Consider the following 19292-nt stretch of genomic DNA (forward strand, 5'->3'; position numbering starts at 1 on the left):
TGACATGAACATGACCCATTCCATGTCGCCCCAAGGTGACGCTGGGAAGCTGCACCAATTCAAGGCCAGTTGAAAGCCAACTACCCAAGTGTGGAGGCTGAAGTCACACAGATCAGACCAGCAGGGTTTGTTTTAGTTTTTTCAAAAGGCCATCAATGAGCCAGTTGAATTAAGATAATTTGACAGATGATTTGATAATAAGACATATTATCCAGATATTTAAGAATGAACTGTTAGATGCTGGAAAAATCAAAGATAGACAAAAATGCTGGAGAAACTCAGTGGGTGAGGTAGCATCTATGGAGCGAAGGAATATGGGGTCGAAAGACTTGAAACGTCACCTATTCCTTCGCTCCATAGATGCTGCCTCACCCACTGAGTTTCTTCAGCATTTTTTTCTATCCAGATATTTAAGATCATTTCAAACTATTAGATGAGTAATTTATCTCACTTTCTCTGGATTATCTCTTGCAATAACAAATAGACTCTTCTTTAAGACAGCAATTTTAATTAACTTAAGTAGTGGACAATTAAAGGGCCCTGAAGTAGAAGGCACTCTACAAGATCCTTAGTTACCATTTATAGACTATGGCCGTTTCCCTGGACTGCCCTGATTACCTGTACTGGTGAAACAAAGGTCTGTGCACCATTTCCTGCAGTAAAACCACTTGTTACAGATTTCCAGATCAGAAAAACACCCAAGCCACCATTACCCAGTCTCCGATCACAATTGCCAACTCATTTATCCAACACACCGCAGATCTATTGTACCTTCATCTTCAGTACCAGAATGACAAAGATTGACAACTGTTTGAGAATCTTACGCCAAGGCACAACTGCATGTAAGTATTCAAATACTCAGTCTTTCATTTAAAAAAACCCTGCCTTTTAAGTCACGATTTTTCCATTTAGAAAGATAAGGATTAATGCATTACCATCGTACTTTTTAAGAAATAAGCATCTAATCTATAAAGTACGGAGACGAGGAAACACTTTTTTCTCACTGTGAGTGGTGAGTCTGTGGAATTCTCTGCCTCAGAGGGCGGTGGAGGCCGGTTCTCTGGATGCTTTCAAGAGAGAGCTAGATAGGGCTCTTAAAGATAGTGGAGTCAGGGGATATGGGGAGAAGGCAGGAATGGGGTACTGATTGGGGATGATCAGCCATGATCACATTGAATGGCGGTGCTGGTTTGAAGGGCCGAATGGCCTACTCCTGCACCTATTGTCTATTGACTTTAATCATTTTTCAAATTGTAACCAAACTATAATCTACTGCAAAAAGTAAAAGCATCTAAAAGTAACTCTGCAGCCGAGGTGCACTTAGCGATTTTCACTTCTAGAAAATCCAGTTTGACTACAAAATCCAGTTTGTCCAGTGGCATTTATTTAGAGAGGGCTTGTATACAAAAACAGGGATGTAATGCGGAGGCTCTATAAGGTGTGGTCAGGTCGCATTTGGAATACTGTGATCAATTTTGGGCACCATATCCGAGGATGTGCCGGCTCTGGAGAGGGTCCAGAGGAAATTTACAAGAATGATCCCAGGAATGAGTAGGTTAACATATGATGAATGTTTGACAGGACTGGGCCTGTAATCTCTGGAGTTTGGATGAATGAGGGGAGACCTCACTGAAACATACAGAATAGTGCATGGGCGGAAATCGCCATCAAAACATGGGAGGTTCGCAGTTTCTTGGTGGCCGCGCGAACGCGCATCTTCGGCGGTGGGCCCTGTGGACGGTAACATCGGGAGCTGGCCTGGTCGGTGACTGACTCCAAACTCCAAACCCCAGCAACAACGTGGGCTTGAACCGGCCCGTTTGCGCGGCCTTTTATCGCCCGGCGCAGCTTAAAACCGGCCGCGGGCTCTTCCATCGCCCAGCATCAACATCAGGAACATCAGGCAATGGGAGGTCCCGCGGCCAATTTTAAGCCACGCCGGGCGGTGAAAGGCCCCGTGAACGGGAAGATTCAAGCTTCACTCTATGATCTTTGCTCCACCAGGACATCTCCCACCTCCAACCACCGCACTCTATCCTCAGTCCCAACCCCCTACTTCCACCTCTGACCAACACCTCCCTCCTCCAATCATCACGCTGAATCATCATGTTCCTCCCCCCCCCCCACTGCTTGCTGACCGACCGACGTCTCTCTCGTCCAATCGCCACCCTCGATCATCAGTCCCACCCCCACTGTCTCGCGGAAAGCGGAGATTTATAATAGATACATTTCCACCGAATTTCAAAATCTGAATTGCAAAACATGGGGGGGGGGGGGGGGGGAGAATTGTCCCCCACTTCTCAAAACATGGAGGGGACATGTGTCCCCTGTCTCTCCCTTCCCCCCGGGATTTCCGCCCATGGAATAGTGAAAGGCTTGGATAGTGTGGATGCGGAGAGGATAATTTTACCAGTGGGAGAATCTAGGACTAGAGGTCATAGTCTCAGAATTAAAGGACATTCTTTTAGGAAGGAGATGAGGAGGTTTTTTTTGAGTCAAAGGGTGGAATGCTTTGCCAAAGAAGGCTGTGGAGGCCAAGTCAGTCGGTATTTTTAAGGCAGAGATAGATTCTTGATTAGTGTGGGTATCAGAGGTTATGGGGAGAAGGCTAGAGAATGGGGTTAGGGGGGAGAGATAGATCAGCCACGATTGACTGGCAGAGTAGACTCGATGGGCCGAATGGCCTAATTCTGCTCCTATCACATAATCTAATGAAATGTCAGCAGCTTCAAGATCTGATTAATGCATCAGGAAAGTCAATGGGGTCTTGATAGTGGCCTGGAACTCTCCTACATTGGTCAGCATTAAAAACCTACCTTTGCAAATAACTGTGCAGAAGCATCACAGTGGCCTTCTTGTTTCTTTGAACCATCTAGATGTAAAAGAAAGTTAAAAATGTAATTAAATCTACAGGGTGGCACGCAATCAAGGGATGCAAGGGATGACAATACTAAGTTAAAAGAGAATTGCAAAGCCAAACTTGAATGAAAGTCAGTGTTGCAGCAGATACCCAGAGCAGTGAATGTCTGCACAACAAGCTCAGTCAGTCCAGGCTTCAGCTAAACACTCACTTGAAACCAGATTAAAACTTCATAGTTAATGCTACTAGCAATCCCTCCCAGGCTCAAAAGAGTGTTTCATTGTCATGTGCCAACAGAACAATGACATTTGTACTTGCAGATGGTGTCCATGATCGCCTATTGTCCGCTAGAACCAAGTGAGGATAAAGATTAACCCAAGGCCGGGAGAGAAGAAACGCGGCTTTGACACGTGGTGCGCCAGGGACGGGCCCGGTACCCACGCCGCCGCCATGTTGCTGGCTCTCTCGGTTCCCACATCATGTGGCAACAGGTCACTGGGTAATTGGCAGCAGTGGGGGTGTGGTGCATCAGGAGCCTCGATGCTATCACCAAAACCCATCGTATAGAGGTCCGTTATTGCCTGGGTTTACTGTACTTTTCCCTCATTTCATGGTGCAGACTTCAAGGGCATGCATGGCTGACCATGGATGACAGAATAAATCTCCATTCTATAGTTTCCAAAGAAGCAAAAGGCTTTGAACATGACACTTACCTGATCGTTTGAATCTATGTCCAATACTTCGTGACCAACCAGTTGGGTGAATGAGGGGGCTCAACATGTGACACCAGAAATCATCTGTCCCATCCTCACACTCTTCATAAATCAGTCGCAAACGACCGCCCACTATGCTTTCAACAACTGCTATTCTGGTTCGGCAGAGGTGCGTCTTATCCACCACCTCTACACGCATGGCAGTTTTGAAAGGATACTGCATGCTCTCGACAACCTGCAAAACACATTGACATCACCGATGGAAAGTAATCTGCTTCATCCACATTGCTTTCTTTGAAGCACACCAATGATACATTCGCACCAGCTGCTGGTGTCCACTGCTGCCCAGAGTCACAAGCCAGTGTTAATGGTCTTGGTCTCAAATGGATCATCAATGCAGGGTTATGACAGAAGCTCTTACATTTACACCAGTCACAAAGATTTCTCACCAGTCATAAAGTCCTATCTAAATCTACATGGGGTTGGGGCAGCCAACATTAACATTAATGGCTTGGATTACAAGAGTAGTAAGTAAATAACTTTATGCTATCCCACGCTGGATAAACATTAAAAACCCATGGGCCAGGACAAAGTATAGAATCATCAAATGTTGCAGGACTTGGCATGGAAACCAAGGACAAACTGGCAGCTCAACAGCATTAAATGAAATACAGTATGTACAACATAGGATTGAACGATAAAAAAACAATGCTTATGGGAATAGGAGTTAGGCAGCCTACCTGCGAACAGAAGTCAGGAGGAAGAGTCTTTGCACCAGTTAATCTTTTCACAAGGAAAGCTTTCCAGTTTGCATATTTATGTTGGATAGCTGGAACGGTAAAAGAGTGAGAATTACACAAGAAAAGCAATATTTGGGAAACACAGCATTGACGCATATCATTGCAAATAAGTCAAGTTCAACAGAATACCCATGAATATTGCAGAATGATTCTGCATCTGAAAAATTGGCTGTTACTGTAAAGCAAGTCTTTCCAAATGCAGAAGGTTTTCCAAATGCAAATGGACCCAAACAATCTTTCCAGGCGAGGCAGAGGTTCACTTGCACCTCCTCCAACCTTATCTACTGTATCCGCGAGAACAAGCGCAGGCTCGGCGATCATTTCGCTGAATACTTCCGCTCAGTCCATCGTAACCTACCTGATCTCCCGGTGGCTCGGCACCTGAACTCCCCCTCCCATTCTCAATCTGACCTCTCTGTCCTGGGCCTCCTCCATTGGCAGAGTGAGGCCCAGCGCAAATTGGAGGAACAGCAGCTCATATTTCGCTTGGATAGTTTACACCCCAGCAGTATGAACATTGGCTTATCTAACTTCAGATAGCCCTTGCTTTCCCTCTCCTTCTCTCCCCCTTCCCAGTTCTCCTACCAGTCCCACTGTCTCCGCCTGCTTTCTATCTTTGTCCCATCCCCTCCCCCGACATCAGTCTGAAGAAGGGTCTCGACCCGAAATGCCACCCATTCCTTCTCTCCATAGATGCTGCCTCACCCGCTGAGTTACTCCAGCATTTTCTGTCTACTTTCTTTCCAAATGCATTTGAGATGGTGGACATATCTAAAGTAAAATGTTATCGACTAAGGTGGTTGAAGAATGGCAGAGGAATTTGGATGTGAAAACAGGCTGAGTAACCCGAATAAAGAAGAGAAACAAAGGCAGAACATATGAACAGATGCAACACACATCCAAATATATGTGTTGCAAATTTCACAACATTCTGTAGACCTTCAGAAAGGTATTATGGGGCTGGGTCATGGTGTGCCTTCGAAACAGAATGAGGATTTTAATTCAATTTGGAGAGGCAGGGGGAGCTAGCAGAGCCAAACATGAACCTAAGTGATGCAAGTTTGTAATGGAACAAAATCAGTCCAACCATATTGACACTACGGCCAAGAAATACTGCCACGCCTCTACTTTCTTAGAAGACTAAAGGAATTCAGCATGCCTCCAACTACTCTTACCAATTTCCATTAGAGGCACCACAGAAAATATCCTATTGGGATGCATCATCATTTGGTTTGGCAACTGCTCTGCCCAAGACCTCAAGAAGCTAGAGAGTTGTGGATGCAGCCCAGTCCATCACACAAACCAGCTTGACCCCATCATTTCCATCTATACTGCACAATGCTTCAAGATAGCAACCAGCATATTCAAGAACCATTTATACCCTGGTCATTCCCTCTTCTCACCTCACGTCAGACAGAAGACATAAAGGTTCGAATGCACATACAACCAGATTCAGGACCAGCTCCTTCCTCCCCTGAACAGACCCAAAGACAAAGTCCTAATCTTCCAACAAACCCATTTCAGACCTTTCACTTCTATTTTTTGCAGTTACAACACTATTCTGAACTCATGCTTACTACGCCCTTCACACTACCTGTTGTACTTACATATGGCGTAATCGCACTTATGTTTGATATGATATATGGTTTTTCATCGTAAATACGAATAATTAACCACCACCAACTGAATGAAATACCTGCCAGCTGGTGATAGTGCAAAAAATGAAGTGTGTGAGAACAGGGATTAATAGACAATAGGTGCAGGAGTAGGCCATTTGGCCCTTCGAGCCAGCACCACCATTCAATGTGATCATGGCTGATCATCCCAATCAGAATACCCCGTTCCTGCCTTCTCCCCATATCCCCTGACTCCACTATTTTTAAGAGCCCTATCTAGCTCTCTCTTGAAAGCATCCAGAGAACCTGCCTCCACCGCCCTCTGAGGCAGAGAATTCCACAGACTCACCACTCTCTGTGAGAAAAAGTGTTTCCTCGTCTCTGTTCTAAATGGCTTACTCCTTATTCTTAAACTGTAGCCCCTGGTTCTGGACTCCCCCAACATCGGGAACATATGTTGCTATCTCAGTCGCCATGAGACAGACAATATTTCAAAGTTTGTAACTTCAGCAAGGAACAAATAATGCTTTAATATTTCACAGAGCAGGGATAACAAGGGCAAAATCTAGAAATCCGTGCAGTTAAGTGACTCCCTTTGAAAAGATTGGTTTCAGAGGTGGATTTCTTCACTTAATTTTGTAAATTCAAAGAATAATCCTACAATCAAAGTGAGAAAGTAGAAGGATCACGCTGGAATTGGCAGAATTTACTCACGAGTTGGTTATTTTGGATAGATATGGGTCAGCCTTGGCCACATGATCACATGAGTTAGTGTAGCAACCACTGCAAGATATATATAGTGTCATTGTTGCCAATTACAAATGAATAAAAGCATGAATTTGCAATGGCAAGGACAGAGTGACAATAGTTTCAAAAGATAACATGTCAAACCAGGCAGATTAATAGTGACAGCACAGATAAATCACAGGCATCATTCACTGCATCTTTTTGTTGTGCAGAGCAGGATGCAGCAAGTAGATAGAAAAGCCCATCTTGCTCAACACTCTTCAGTTGTTTCATTTCCACAAACAATGTCATTTGCAGACAAACCTTTCCTTGAAGAACACAATGAAGGTTAGCAGAGAGTTTTAAACAAGGTGAAGATAGACACAAAATGCTGGAGTAACTCAGTGGGACAGGCAACATCTCTGGAGAGAAGGGATAGGTGACGTTTCGGCTCGAGACCCTTCTTCGGACTGCATTTTGTGCCTATCTTCGGCTTAAATCTGCAGCTCCTTTCTACACATTTTAGACAAGGTGCAGGATAGAGAGGCTTTTTCACCAATAATTAGTGTTCATTCACCATCCCCAAATATTCAGGCTTCAATCTGCTTTGCAGAATCCACCATGTGGAGTCTTGGGCAGGAAGATAGCAATACCAACAAGAGAACTGCAATTACACAGAGCACTTACTGCGAGGAGTTACTAAAGGTTTGCCACTTGTTGCACACCAGCCAACTGGATGGACGTCAGAACCACATACGTTACACCAGAAGTCCAGGCTAGAATCATTGTCAAAGCCTTCGTATCGAAGCAAGACCTTATAACCTGCCAGAGAAGAAAAATATCCATTTGAGTCAGACATAAAATCTCAATGTCTTGAGAAAAGGGAACAAATGGAGTAAAAATGGCAAGGCCTGGATTTCTAGTGCAGACTGGATCAATTTAAAGAGATCTGTATCATCCATCAAACATGAAGGCACAAGTCCCTCCCCACACATTCAAATTCATTTCTAAGCCACTGCTGCACACTGAACATCTATTTCCATCCAGTTCTTAGTCTATGGAAATTTATTTGGCATATTTATAAATGATCAACGATTTAAAATGATCCTTGAATAATTAATATTCATGGCTTCAGCAAACAGGGCATCCAGAGTTATTAGTGTTAAATGTTACACTGCACTCCAGAAAACAACGCAGCACCATTACTATCATTTGAAAACAAGTGTTACCAAAATAGAACCCTTAAGGAATTCCACTTCTTGATTGTAGCACAATTTCTCAAAGGCCCTGGTCTCAACAATCAGTGGCATATTGTGGCAATATGGCATTCTCCATATTGTTTCTGATGTTTTCTAATTTAGAGAACGCTAATATCTTACTAGGAAAGGATAGACAATCGCTTTTCATCTGCTGCAATCACGTCAACTGTTCTCAATTATAAATACTTCAAATTTACTGTCGATGAACCCAATGTTTGCTTGTACCTGCTAACTTGATGATGCCAGCAATCCAGAAGACTTTAGTTGGCAAGTTGCAATCAGTGTTAGGGACCTCCACTCTCACACCTTCCGCTACATCTCCCCAGTGAGTTCCCATAGGTACCTGTTCAATAACAAGAGGAAGAAGATTGAACGTTATTGCCTTTCATTACAGTGAGGAATGTGGAATCCAATGTGATGGTTGTTTATGTTAGCTTTTATGTGGTTGTGTGTGTTGTTGCTTTCCACTTAGTATCGCTGTACAGTAACTCAAATATCACTGTACCTGAATTGGTACATGTGACAATAAACTGACCTTGAAACATATTTGTGGGTGCAGTACTAAAGTCAGCAAACACTTAGCAATTAAGCGTTGTTATTTTCTCTCTTTTACACTCTTTATTAACTTGCCATATCACCATAATCACCTTGAGATGCATACAAGTACACCAAGATTCAAAGTCAGTGTTGGATGCTTGTTTCAGACATAAAATGATGTACATCATGACAGCTGATAAAATAAACAGTCCCTACTCGTGACCACCAGGCCTTGGCAAAGTTTCAACAAAGTCAAGTCACTTCAATGAGTCTTGAATGAGCCAAGTCGAGGGATTCGAGAGAAGTGGAAATAAAAGGAAGAGAGGAAGAGAAAGACCAAGAAAGTCTACGGCTGGGGGGAGAGACAAATGAAAACTTTGATGGATTGGACAAGACGACTTGGGGCCATGGCCAATGCGACAGTTGTTGTTCAAAACTGATTACAGTGAAGAATTAGAATTGAAGGGTCAGATGTCATCAAAATCCCTGTGATTATATCACAACCTATAAACAGGATATTTTTAAGATGTGCATTCAGTGTTTTTAAAGACTCATGATCCACATGTAGAAAATGACTGGGCATTATTGCAAATTCACTCACTGACAGCTATCTATTAACCCACACACTAATTATAGCCCTTCAAGATTCTTGTGACTCTTTCACAATTGCAACTCCAAAGGAAACAATTATATCCAATGGAGTCACGTTTGTCTCTTTGGACAAACAGTGTCATTAAACAACTGGCAATCTATGCATAACACAAATGATTACAGCACAATTACCTGCACCAGCAGAAACAATCAGTCCAATGAGATCATGGCAATTCCAAATTTCAGACTTATGATCAATATTTTCACCAGACTGATGTGCTTCCCCTACTTTCACAACCCCTCACTCAGGTGACAAGAGTTTCATGATCGGAATTCTAACTGAGGCGGATCTAATTTTATTATTCCACCTTTTTCAGTATCCCACGCTCCCCACCATCCACGTGACTGACTCTCTGAATTAGATCATCCCCCGATCATCTATCATGGCATCAAAAAGTGTATGCAGAAAAAACAAACAAATAATGCAGTAAGTACTCAGCAGGTTAGGCAGCATCTGTGGAGAGAAAAGCAGGGTCAACATTTTTGTTCAATGAACCTATCATTTAACCCCCGACATTAATTTTGAACCTTCCCTGTAGCTCCTTTTAATGCCATTTAATATCTTCCCTCTGGACAATAAAACACTCAGAGCAACTGGAGCACAGTTTGTTCTCTCTAGACTAACACAATGTCTGCTCCCTCTGTACCTACCCATGCAATGATGAAAAACAATCAATTCATAGAGAAAAGACACACGGAGTTGAAAGTACTTTGTGGGTCAGGTAGCATCTCTGGAGAACTGGAATGGCAGCGACTTGGGTCAGGAAGCTTCTTCTGAAGAAGGGACCCGACCCGGGAGAACAATAAAGACCAATCCATGTTCTCCACAGACGCTCTCTGACCAGCTGAGTTATTGCAGCACTTTGAGTGTTTTTTTTTGGTAAACCAGCATCTGCAGCTCCTTGTGTCAACATCAATTAATGGAAGTCCACTTCTACCGACGTGCTGAACTGCAAAACCAATATCAGTAATGATTAGTGTAATATACAGCTAAATGAAAACAACATTCTACTCACATGTTTGAAACAGCTTACAGGAGCTCCAATGAATTTGTTGCTCCAAACATAGTGACCCCAATCAAATCCTTCCACTGTGACTGCTGTAAAATAACAACAATATTGTGAGAAAACACAAGAGATAGAGATGGTATCCCAGGTAATGAAGCAGAGCGCAGAGGTCCTGTTTTTCCTATTTCATGCAGTTCCTGGGCACAATAATACTCCAAACCACATTAGCCATTACATGCACAGCATTTGATAGGAGGTTGGGGTGCAGATCTCCCCCATCTCAACCTAATCCACCTCCCCCTTCAGCATTGGTACACAAAGGATCAATGTTTGGCAATGACGTTCAGGAATTCTAGATGAACAGCAGTGTGGCTCCAGCAGTTCTGCTCTGCTCAAGGCCAACATCTCAGTACTGTTGGAAAGCTCCAATCCCTTCGATCAAGAGCAGGAAAATTGCTGGAACCCATTATTTGGGGAAATCAAGAAGGGCTCTCAGAAAATAATAACATGATTTATGAAAAGACAAGTCAAATCAAGAGAGTTTATTGCCATGTGTCCCAGATAGGACAATGAAATTCAATTAAAGGAAGTAATATGACATCTGTTCAAAATCTGTTCTAACAGAAACAGGACAAATAAATTGATCAGACACATTTGGCTCTCAGAAACTCTTCAATAAAGCACCAGAGAAGACATTTGTAAACTACATCAGAGCATGAAGATGTGGGTTAATGTACTGACCGGTGTGGACTGAGGACTGGCTCACAGAGCAATAAAACACAACAAATTAGTGATTTTATTGTTGGATGATTGTGAACAATGGTTGCCACAGGAATCAACAATGGCATCCCAGATGTCCACAATCTCCTTCTATGTCTGGGCAAGAGGACCAAGTGTAATATATCAAGTTTGCTGACAATCCAAAGCTTGTTGGTGGTGTGGGCTGGGAGGGGGATTCAGGTAGACTTTGGGTAGAATAGCCACCTGTCAGGCCAAGCAGGTAAATGGACCAATAATATAGAAAACATATCCTCATGTACTTTGGAACAAAGATATAAAATGCTGAATGTTTTCTTTAAATGACTAGAGATTGAAAGATATTGGTATTCAGAGCAAGTTGCACATTTCATTCAGAGTTGTACATTGCATTAAGTTGTACATAATAGGAATTACTGGCTATACCATTGTAGTTAGTGTCCTCGTACACAAATTGTCGAAAGTTTGTGTTGGCACAGAAGCAAATGGATGGCAAATAGCACAATGCCTTTAAATATAACAGAATGAGTACAAGAGTATAGTCGTCTTGCTCCAATTATTTTGGGCTCTGGTGAGAAAAACTGTTACATATTGTAGGCTCCCTACTTGTGGAAGGATAAATTTGCATAACTTTAAATACATTTTTCTTCAAATATACCCAACATTCAGAAGAATGAGAAGTGATCCCATTGAAACACGCAGAAGTCTTTTAGGGGACGAAGGGATGAGGTTTTTTTTTCTTCGCAGATGCCTCAAAAATAGGGGCATTGGGGCTACTCAGGACGAAAATACGTCTTTACCCAAAGATAATGAATCTTTGTAACAGCTATCCTAAAGAGCTGGGAGGCTCATTTGATGGCTATAATTAAGGCAGGTCAATATATTTTTTAATATTAGGGGTGTCAGGAGATACAGATTTCATATAGGAAAGTTCCTCTATTTCTTATGACTCAACTGTTCACTGCATAAACTCAGAGGAAGCAAGTGATATTAAAAAAAATATATGCTTTGTCCATTCAAGAAACAAAGAAAAATATGCCTAGCCGTTGACTAATATCAGCATGCACCTCCTATATATTACCTTCTTCACAGCTGGGACATGTCCACATGTAATGCAAAGCTAGACCAGCCAGAAGCTAAACTTGCAACACAAAGCTGACAGCTGCGTAAGGTACATATTTTTCTATATAACATGGACCACAGAAGGGATAGTGCACTCTAAGCATCAGGATTAATAGAATAATCAAATGGAAAAATATGCTAAATATATAAACTATTGTTAAAATATTATTTTTCCTCTCGAACCCAATTACTTGCTGTCAGCCGTATGCAAGTTACCAGAGATGATGTGTTACCTGCTTTACTCTTGGTCTGGTTCTGCTGTAGGCTTGCCTGGTACTGTGCATAGGCTGCGAGTTTAGCCACTAGAGGCTGTTTCTGTAAAACCTTTGCCTTTTTTGTTGGAGGTTTTCCCTGTTAACAAAAAGAATAACTCAAGTTAAGGAATAACACTCCTTCTGCAGTTGTACAGAGCCCTAGTGAGACCACACCTGGAGTATTGTGTACAATTTTGGTCCCCTGATTTGAGGAATGACATTCTTGCTATTGAGGGAGTGCAGCGTAGGTTTACAAGGTTAATTCCCGGGATGGCGGGACTGTCATATGCTGAGAGAATGGAGCAGCTGGGCTTGTACACTCTGGAATTTAGAAGGATGAGAGGGCATCTCATTGAAACATATGATTGTTAAGGGCTTGGACACAGTAGAGGCAGGAAACATGTTCCCGATGTCAAGTCAAGTCAAGTTTATTCGTCACATACACATACGAGATGTACAGTGAAATGAAAAGTGGTAATGCTCGTGGACTTTGTGCAAAAAGACAAACAAACAACCAAACAAACTACAAAATGAATGGAACAATCACATATTCTTTTACATATTAAATATTGTGGGCGGAAGGAAAAAGGGAAAAAAACATCAATTTAAAACTGTTGGGGGAGTCCAGAACCAGGGGCCACAGTTTAAGAACAAGGAGTAAGCCATTTAGAACGGAGATGAGGAAACACTTTTTCTCACAGAGAGTGACGAGTCTGTGGAATTCTCTGACTCGGAAGACAGTGGAGGCCAGTTCTCTGGATGCTTTCAAGAGAGAGCTTGAGAGGGCTCTTAAAAAAAGCGGAGTCAGAGGATATGGGGAGAAGGCAGGAACGGGGTACTGATTGGGGATGATCAGCCATGATCACATTGAATGGCGGTGCTGGCTCGAAAGGCCAAATGGCCTACTCCTGCACCTATTGTCTAAGTGAAAGATATAAACATATGAATTAGGGGGGGGTTGATTCTCTTGGTCTCTCAAGCTTGCTCCACCAGTTATACCAACCATGGCTGATCCAAATGCAACTGTAACATTACAATCCAGTATACCTCCAGTAACTTTTCACCCATTTGCTTATTAAGCACCTACCTACTTTTGCCATAAAAATACACAAAATAATTGGTTTCCATCATACGGTGGAAAAAGTCACACAGATCCACACTTAGTGAGAATTAAAAAAACACATTAACTGTCTTTAACTGGGAAATGTAAATGTTCCCTGGTTCTACATTCTCCCACAAGAGGAAACATTCCCTCCACATCCCTCTTGTCACACTCATCAGCAGATGTTAAGTGTTTTAATCTAGTCCCCTGCAGTGGACACAAGCCTGGTCCTGCCATTCTTCCCACATAAGATGCAATTACTGGCCCGGAACCACAAAGTTAAAAACATAATAGCAATTACTGGTTATACCATTGTAATTCTACATCTGACCCGTTGGCAGAAATCTCCACTCCAGCCCAGCAACATAATGAACATTGTAAAACTCAAAAAAAATAGTTTTGTGGTTTTAGATGAAGAAGTGATAGGACAAGGAGACAGCAGATTGAGATGCTGCCGAAAACCATGGACAATTGTTGCACTTAGTGAACAGATGATTATCAGTCACTACTGAACACTAGCAGAAATATGCAGAATGGTTAGATCTGCTGTTCGGTTTTGAACAATAAATCTTTGCGGATGGCTAAAATGCAGTTGTCCACCATAGATTCAGCACTAGCTTGTTGAATAGTGTGAACGATATGGTCCAAACAATCAATTACTGTCACAACTAAACAAAGACATTTCGGAACTCCATAAATAATGAATGTACGAGAAAATAGGTTATTTATAAATGGATGATTACTATCTCAAGAAAGAATAACGATGTAATGACAAAAAACACAATTATACGCATTATAAAATCCATTGCAAGTTTGATTATAATTCTACTTGAAAGAGAGAAAGAAATTGTCGGAGAAGTTTGGACTTGCTTGGGAACCAATACAATTTCAGAAACCGAGCTTCACTGACTAAGCACTGCTGCATTTGTAGAACTCTGGCTCCCATTCAAGTGATATATTTGGAGTGAACTTAGCCATGCATACAAGTAAATCAAGACTATACAACATCTTGGAAATAGAAAAATTACCTGAAGTCGTGCTAAAATGCTGGCTTTTTTTGAATTGGACGAGTAGCTTCTGGAGCAGGAAACACTGCAGAATCTTTTGGTCTTGGAATAAAAAGCATCTCTCACTCCAACCATCCCACACATCTCACAGGTGGCTGATGAAGACAGCACAAGAACAAAATCAACATCAGAGGACAAGAGCGCACTGTCGACATGTACAATCAGTCTGTTATGGCTTCATCACAAATTACATTTGTCACACATTGGGCTAGAACCCTGCTCCTTTAGTTCAGAGACATTTTGGTGCAGTTACACTAACTTGGGGATAATTCAAATTGCTAATTGACCACTTTACAAAAGAGACAAAAAGCAACCTCAACATAACCACAAAAGGACGTGAGTCTGCATGAAGTAACTGCCTCAACTGGCTTTTTGCATTCAGATAAAGGAAGGGATAAAGAACAGCAGCATGATGCAAAGCTAAACTGTTAATGCAACTGTTAAGGGCTTTTTTTTAATGGTTTAGTGCTAGGTCCCAACTCTTGCCTTGCATTTGTTAAGCCAGTCAGCTGGTAAAGATGAAAGTGTTTAGCTACTACTCTTCAGATCCAGAAGACTGAGCAATGGTGTAGGAGAAGATGGACACAAAATGCTGGAGTAACTCAGCGGGACAGGCAGCATCACTGGAGAGAAGCAGTCTGAAGAAGGGTCTCGACTCGAAACGTCACCCATTCCTTCTCTGCAGAGATGCTACCTGTCCCGCTGAGTCACTCCAGCATTTTGTGTCTATCTTAGACTGAGCAATGGAATTGCTACCGACAATAAAAGGCCTATAGCTCAGTACCAATGTCCCCAAGTCATTAACGCCCATGCATCAACCACTGTGGATGCTGCTGTGACAGAGGAACATAATAAAATAAAAGCAGCAGTGAGCTATTTAACCCCTCATGCCTATTTCAGTCTCAAGTTCAAGTTCAAGTGAGTTTATTGTCATGTGTCCCTGTATAGGACAATGACATTCTTGCTTTGCTTCAGCACACAGAACATAGTAGGCATTGACTACAAAACAGATCAGTGTGTCCATATACCATAATAAAAATATATACACACATGAATAAATAAACTGATAAAGTGCAAATAACAGACAATGGGCTATTAATAATCAGAGTTTTGTCCGAGCCAGGTTTAATAGCCTGATGGCTGTGGGGGAGTAGCTATTCCTGAACCTTGTTGTTGCAGTCTTCAGGCTCCTGTACCTTCTTCCTGAAGGTAGCAGGGAGATGAGTGTGTGGCCAGGATGGTGTGGGTCTTTGATGATACTGCCAGCCTTTTTGAGGCAGCGACTTCGATAAATCCCCTGGATGGAAGGGAGGTCAGAGCCGATGATGGACTGGGCAGTGTTTACTACCCTTTGTAGTCTTTTCCTCTCCAGGGCGCTCAAGTTGCCGAACCAGGCCACGATGCAACCGGTCAGCATGCTCTCTACTGTGCACGTGTAGAAGCTAGAGAGAGTCCTCCTTGACAAACCGACTCTCTGTAATCTTCTCAGGAAGTAGAGGCGCTGATGAGCTTTCTTGATAATTGCATCAGTGTTCTTGGACCAGGAAAGATCCTCAGAGAGGTGCATGCCCAGGAATTTGAAGCTCTTGACCCTTTCAACTATCGACCCGTTGATATAAATGGGGCTGTGGGTCCCCCTCCTACTCCTTCCAAAGTCCACAATCAGTTCCTTGGTGTTGCTGGTGTTGAGGGCCAGTTATTGCGCTGGCACCATATGGGCAGTTGCTCAATCTCCCTTCTATACTCTGACTCATCCCCATCAGTGATACGCCCCACAACAGTGGTGTCGTCAGCGAACTTGATGATCTCAAAGCAGATCATGGGTAATCTTGCACCTCAGTGTCACTTATCTGCACTAGCCCCATATCTATTCAGCTCGTGCTTGTATATGCTTGATGCACGATAAAATGGATACTCTGCTCTTGTCTTAATACCAAATTATTTTGTTTCTTCTCCCATAATAAATGTGCATGTCAAATATTTCTGCAGTAATTAGATTTTTGTTTAATCATTAATTTTATTGTTAAAAAAACCCATACTAAAAATGCAGCAATAAATGATTTAGCTGCTGCCAAAGGCGGGTGTCACTCCCTGTGGAGGGGGCGACATTGTTTGGGCCACAACACCAAAGGCTGAAGATAAATTCATCAATTTCAAAGTGACAGATGATTAACCAACAACTCGATCCAATGTAGTCAGATGCTGCCTAGAAGTTATAATCACAGTAGTGGAGATATTGTATTTCTCCCCAATATTTTTCAACTGCTTTCAAGCCCTAACATATAAATATCAATTAAAGGAAAATAAGGTAATAATATTTAGAAACAAAATTTGCCACCTTTCCAAATTGCTAATAATTCAACGGTTTAAGAAACTTGCTACATGATCAGCTACTAGCTCGATCATAGAGATAGGATGTAAAGCATCTGCAAAAAAAAAAAAAAAAACCCTTCAAAGCATCTGCAAATATTTTCCACTGGTCTTGCTTTAATTCCAAAGCAAGATCAAGATTCCTACGCTGTGAAACTATACCCACAAAGTAATGAGTCAAGATTACATCAAATACAATTGTCCGGAACCTTGGAATCAATCAAGAGACTTCCACTTCATTAGCCAAACCCAATACAAACCTAGTTTATATTAAAGATAGTAGAGTGGAGTATCTCTAGAATCTTTGGTTTATATGGACTGCAGTCGTAAGCGACCAATACTCTTCTGCTTCTCCACAAATCGAGTCATACAACAGGGAAACAGGCCCTTCGGCCCAATTTGCCCATGTTGACCAAGATGCCCTATCTATTACCTGCCTGCATTTGGCCCAATTCACACTAAACATTCCCTATTTGTGTATCTGTCCAAATGATAGAATACCAACTAATGCCAGAATCTGTTTTTCATGAAACCAACCTCCAACGTCATAATCAATTAACTCACTAATAGGTTTCATAAATGAACAACAACTTCTTAAATCACCGATCAGTTTATGTTGTTTCTCCCCATTGCTACTAGCTCATAAGAGTGCAATGATATGATGAACAAACAACGGAATGGTCTCACAAATTCATTTGGATGGCAACTTTTTACCAGTTAACGAATCTTGGCTAATTCACTCATTCTCACCCTGCACAAAACACACATCACAGATTTCACACAAAGGAAGAGAAAATCAGCTTTGTGTGTTTGTAGGGGATATGAATATATTTAATAAACATAGATCACATGTTGGTTAACTGGGTACCAAGGCATATAATACAACAGTGTGAACAGAAAGTGCTGAATCCAATATATTCTATAAGGCAAACTCCAAACCACGCCACGGTACTCTGCCTGTCCCTTCACCATTCACAAGAAGGATGAGCCAAACAGCCAACAAGAAGTCTGGAACTGACCCATTCCAGATTTGCCATCTGGATACGTGTAGACTTGTCCATTAGTTTTGATAAGTGGAAGGCTAGCCGGTAGTGAGGTTACTTCATCTTCACTCTCATCAGAAGTGGAGCTGCTGCTGGTGTCCTCACTGCAGCTGTCGTAGCCGTCAAACATCCCAAATGAATCCCTCCTCTTCCTTTCTGACCGTGGAGAGTGCTCAGTCTGCAACAGATAATAAAATGTTTCATGAGGTGTCCCGCTGGAGTCTGAAGAAGGGTCTCGACCCAAAACGTCACCCATTCCTTCTCTGCAGAGATGCTGCCTGTCCCGCTGACTGACTCCAGCATTTTGTTTCTACCACTGTAACAAGCTGCAGGTTCAGAGCAGGAGGGGCTGGGATGCTCACAGGCCAAGACTGTGAACGTCTTGGTAAGTTGGCTACCCAAAACGACCATTTACAAAAGACCCAAATGTATCTAGGGTGATACAAAGTCCCATGTCCCACCCTCCGCGTCCCCCATCTGCCGCTTAGAACATACACCCAAACATAGATTTCACAGCAAAGAGCAACAGAAACAAAATAACAATACTATTTTTATTTCCCACAACAGTTTTCTGCCTGTGGTCTTTTCAAATTTGGCTCCATTAATTTGCTCATTCACTGCTTGGAGAAAGATAGGATCAAAGTAAAGTTTAATTGACCAGTTACTGTTTTACACTTTTAGAAACACCTAGTCAATTGATCATTGATCACCAATTGCACCTTCCCCTTTGAAGCTGTGACAAAATTTCAATGTTGTCCCAAAATTGTGTGTCCCAATTAGTTGTAGAAACAAGAAACTGTACATTGCTGGAGACAAAGTGCTTTAGTAACTCAGCAGGTCAGGCAGCTCTCTGCAGAACACGGATAGGTGATGTTTCAGTTCTGGACCCTTTACATCCCAACACGTCACCTATCCATGTTCTCCAGAGATGATTCGTGACACAGCACTCTGTGTATCCCTTATCCACGGGGCACACATCAATGTGTCCATCTAAAAAACACTTAAACACCACTATTGTATCTGCCGACACCACGCCGGTAGTGTGTTACAGACCCCCACCACTCAGAGTAAAATATTTGCCCCGCACATCTTTAAATTTTGCTCCTTTCACCTTAAAGCTCACTCATTCTCTATGTAAAAAAACTTGTGCTGCACATTTCCTTTAAACTTTCCCCACTCATCTTAAAGCTATGCCGTCTAGTCTTTGACATTTCCACCCTGGGATAAAGGTTCAGTCTGTCCACAATATCTGTGCTTTTTTATTATAATTAGTTCTATCAGATCTCCCCTCAACTTCCAAGGCTCCAGAGAAAACAACCCAAGTTTGTCAAGGTGCTAATTGGTACACATAATACATTTAGGTGTTGCAATGAATCTGCGGGAAGGGCTGGGTATATTGGTTTGAGCCG

At 42.3% G+C, this 19292-nt stretch overlaps 1 protein-coding gene across 3 annotated transcripts in view; it reads right to left on the reverse strand.

The window, feature by feature from the left end:
• The window catches only part of mbtd1 (mbt domain containing 1), a 37417-nt gene that overhangs the window by 16818 nt on the left and 1307 nt on the right, over positions 1–19292 (reverse strand). For all 3 annotated transcript variants that reach the window (XM_055654285.1, XM_055654286.1, XM_055654287.1), the window contains exons 2-10: positions 17860–18061; positions 14432–14565; positions 12281–12398; positions 10179–10261; positions 8200–8317; positions 7403–7537; positions 4314–4402; positions 3574–3808; positions 2817–2872 (exon numbers count right to left, since the gene is read on the reverse strand). In XM_055654285.1, the coding sequence (XP_055510260.1) occupies positions 2817–2872; positions 3574–3808; positions 4314–4402; positions 7403–7537; positions 8200–8317; positions 10179–10261; positions 12281–12398; positions 14432–14565; positions 17860–18061 (1170 nt within the window). The remainder of the gene's footprint in view (positions 1–2816; positions 2873–3573; positions 3809–4313; positions 4403–7402; positions 7538–8199; positions 8318–10178; positions 10262–12280; positions 12399–14431; positions 14566–17859; positions 18062–19292) is intronic.

The sequence above is a fragment of the Leucoraja erinacea genome, chromosome 23, assembly GCF_028641065.1.
Source record: "Leucoraja erinacea ecotype New England chromosome 23, Leri_hhj_1, whole genome shotgun sequence".
NCBI lineage: Eukaryota > Metazoa > Chordata > Chondrichthyes > Rajiformes > Rajidae > Leucoraja > Leucoraja erinaceus.